General features: G+C 55.9%; 2 protein-coding genes across 2 annotated transcripts; both read right to left on the reverse strand.

Moving 5' to 3' along the window:
* Positions 1-2: 2 nt before the first annotated feature.
* On the reverse strand, positions 3-524 carry DQ04_05211010 (hypothetical protein; the record flags this gene model as incomplete). Its single annotated transcript, XM_009314048.1, has 1 exon — positions 3-524. A coding segment is annotated over one exon (522 nt), but the record flags the coding sequence as incomplete, so codon positions are not given.
* Positions 525-600: 76 nt separating this feature from the next.
* Positions 601-2208, reverse strand: DQ04_05211020 (flagellar attachment zone protein; the record flags this gene model as incomplete). The annotated part of the gene is made up of 1 exon (XM_009314049.1): positions 601-2208. One exon carries the CDS (start codon positions 2206-2208, stop codon positions 601-603), a length of 1608 nt encoding a protein of 535 aa, XP_009312324.1.
* Between the last annotated feature and the right edge of the window lie 577 nt (positions 2209-2785).

A 2785-nucleotide genomic window follows, 5' to 3' on the forward strand; every position in this document is an offset into this window, starting at 1 on the left:
AGCTCGTCGATGGTAACGCAGTAGAGCGGCTCCTGCGCAATGACCGCCGGGTCCACCACAGCCGCTGCTGCACGGTCAGGGGGGAGCAGTGCTGCAGCCACGTCCAGCTGACCGTCCTGCTGGCGCACTCCAAGGGCCTCGTGACGCTTGCGGCGGAACGCTTCCACCTCCGCAGTTAGTGCAGCAATATCAGCCTCTTTCTGCGCTAGGGTGTTGGTGAGTTTCTCGTTTGCGTGCGTTGTACGGTCTATGTTGTCTGAGAGCTGTTGGTTTTTAGATTCAAGTAATCGTACCATGCGTTGTGTGTTTTGATCCTTGGTTTCCTCATCCTTATCGCGTTGCTTTTGTTTACTTTCGTTGGTGCTGAATAATTGTTGGAGTTGTGCATGTTGTTCCTTTTCGAAATCAAGTTGCTCCTGTAGACGCTGAGCACGGTTTTTCTCCCCTGTGTACTCCTCTAGTGTGACACAGTAGAGGGGTCCGTCATCAGCGGGGCGGTCCTCCAGGTTGCGTTGTGTGCGCATGTGCGTTATGCGAGCGTGGTCGAGTTTAAATTCATCAAGTTCTGCACGGAGCCGGTCCTCCAACTCGCGCAGTTTTTCAATGACATTGTTGAGACGAACGATCTCCTGGTTGAGGTCGGCAGTCTTCGTCTTTAAGAGCTCGCGCTCTCGTTGTGCCTCTGCTGCTTGCCTTCTGAACTCCGCGTTGGATTTGGCGATGGTGTGCTGCAGAGAGNGTCTTTAAGAGCTCGCGCTCTCGTTGTGCCTCTGCTGCTTGCCTTCTGAACTCCGCGTTGGATTTGGCGATGGTGTGCTGCAGAGAGCGATTCTCGCTGTGCAGTTTGTCGAGAAGCATTAGCATATCGCCAATCTCGCTTTCATATGCGTCCTTATCAGCCGTCATGTTGAGCACCGACAGCTGTTCAATGAATTCGCAGAAGCGCATACCGTTGTGCTTGCTCTTACTGATTCCCAGAGCATTGCACACCTCCTCAATTGCGAGATCCAAGCCGGTTTTGGGCTCCGCGACATTGCGATGCAGGTACTCAAGCAGCGGGAAAGGGTAGGCGCGCAACGTGGCGTCCACCTGACTGCCCGTCACACTGGTGGGGTGGTGAACGTCAAACGTGGCTGCCAGTCCTGCCGTTTTTACCTGGAATGTTGCGTTGCTTACGTTCCGTAGTGGAACATGGAGGCAGTAGGCCACCTCTGTCGTGAAGGTAGTTAACAACTCCTCGGGTTTGTTGGCGACGAGCAAATCGGCGTCATGCCACGAGAAGTCTGCGGAGTGCCGTGTGGTGACCCCTCTACCTTGTTGTTGCTGTTGTTGCGGCGACGGCAGCTGCCAGTCCCATCGTGCCATAGTGTCGACCGTGTCACGCAACTGCTTTAGGTCCGCCAATGCAGTGCTGTTCGACGGGTGCAGCAATGCTGGCGAGGGGCGTGCCGCATCTGCCACACGCAGGATGAGATCATTGCACAACGCCGTCCGCTTTTCTAGCTCGTCGCTGAACGCCTGGATGCAGCGCAGCTCCGCCACCGTGCCTAGGAGCTCATCCCTGCAGTGATTCAATTCCTGCTGCATCACCACGCGGAGGTTGGCCGCCTCTCTCGCAATAGCCTCTCCCTCCGCTGCCGTCACGACGCACGTAACCGCGTCCACATCGACGGGAACGACTCTGATGAGGGATGATGCAAGAATGACCTCTTCGCCAACCCGGCGTCGCGTAAAGCGAGCGACGGTTGGTGTCGCGGAGGGCGATGTCTTGATTCGCTGCAGCTCCTCACTGAGGTCCCTCTGCTTGGCGCGGCACTCCTTTAACCCGCGCATGCAACTTGCCATCTCGCCCGTAAGGCCGCGGCCCTCCTGTACCCACGTGCCGTGGTCACTGCCGTTGTGTGGGGAAGAGTGCCGCCTGCGCGTGTTCTCATCCGCGTAGAGAAGGCGACGCTGCGCAGATTTTGTCCGTTCATTCACGCGACGCAGCTCCTCAGTGATGACGCTAACGGCAATACTGTTGCTGTGGGCGTCCCACGCCTCGCGTTCCCAGCAGCGAACCACGCAGGTGCGCACACCAGGCAGGTGCTGCTGCACGGTGCCGAGCGCCCAGCTCCACTCCGCCGCCGCGCCGTGGTCAAGCCGCTCAAACGCCACAAGAGTGCCCACAGGTAGCATGTTTTGCTCCTTCTGCGACAACGCCTCCATCCGTCACACGTACAATGCAGATGGGCGCAGGTGTAAGCAGAAGAACCTACTGGATTATCTTCCTCTCTCTCACTCACTTTATATATTTCTCTCTCCCTCTCTCTTGCTCCGTGTGGTTGTACTAATGTATGTATGTGTGTAGCAGAAGTGCGGTATCGTCCCCCTTTTTTTGTGGTTTCCTACACACACGCCTCTTCTTCTTCCTCCTCCACCACACCGCCTCTCTGATTATACGCGTGCGTGTGCGTGTGTGGCCTAGACTGTCCCTCTCCCTCCCGTTGAACGAATACTAGTTCGCGCGCGCGATCGTGAAGTCAATCGACGCTGCGGAACAGGGACCCACACAAGTAATCGGAGTATCAAGGACAATCAACAACACCAGCTGCGTGTATTGTGTTGTGTCCCTGCCTACCCTCTTCTTTTGTGTCTACCCTCTCTTTCTCTTTCCCTCTCTCCCTTGCCGGGTTGATTGGTACGCTAGATTGCCGAGCGGCTACGATGCGACACGGAATGTGTGTTACGCTGAACTAGAATATGTAATGCAGGTGAGGTGCAACGATATATATATATATATATA

The sequence above is a fragment of the Trypanosoma grayi genome (genome assembly GCF_000691245.1).
Source record: "Trypanosoma grayi strain ANR4 Tgr_521_V1, whole genome shotgun sequence".
In the NCBI taxonomy this organism is placed as follows: Eukaryota; Euglenozoa; class Kinetoplastea; order Trypanosomatida; family Trypanosomatidae; genus Trypanosoma; species Trypanosoma grayi.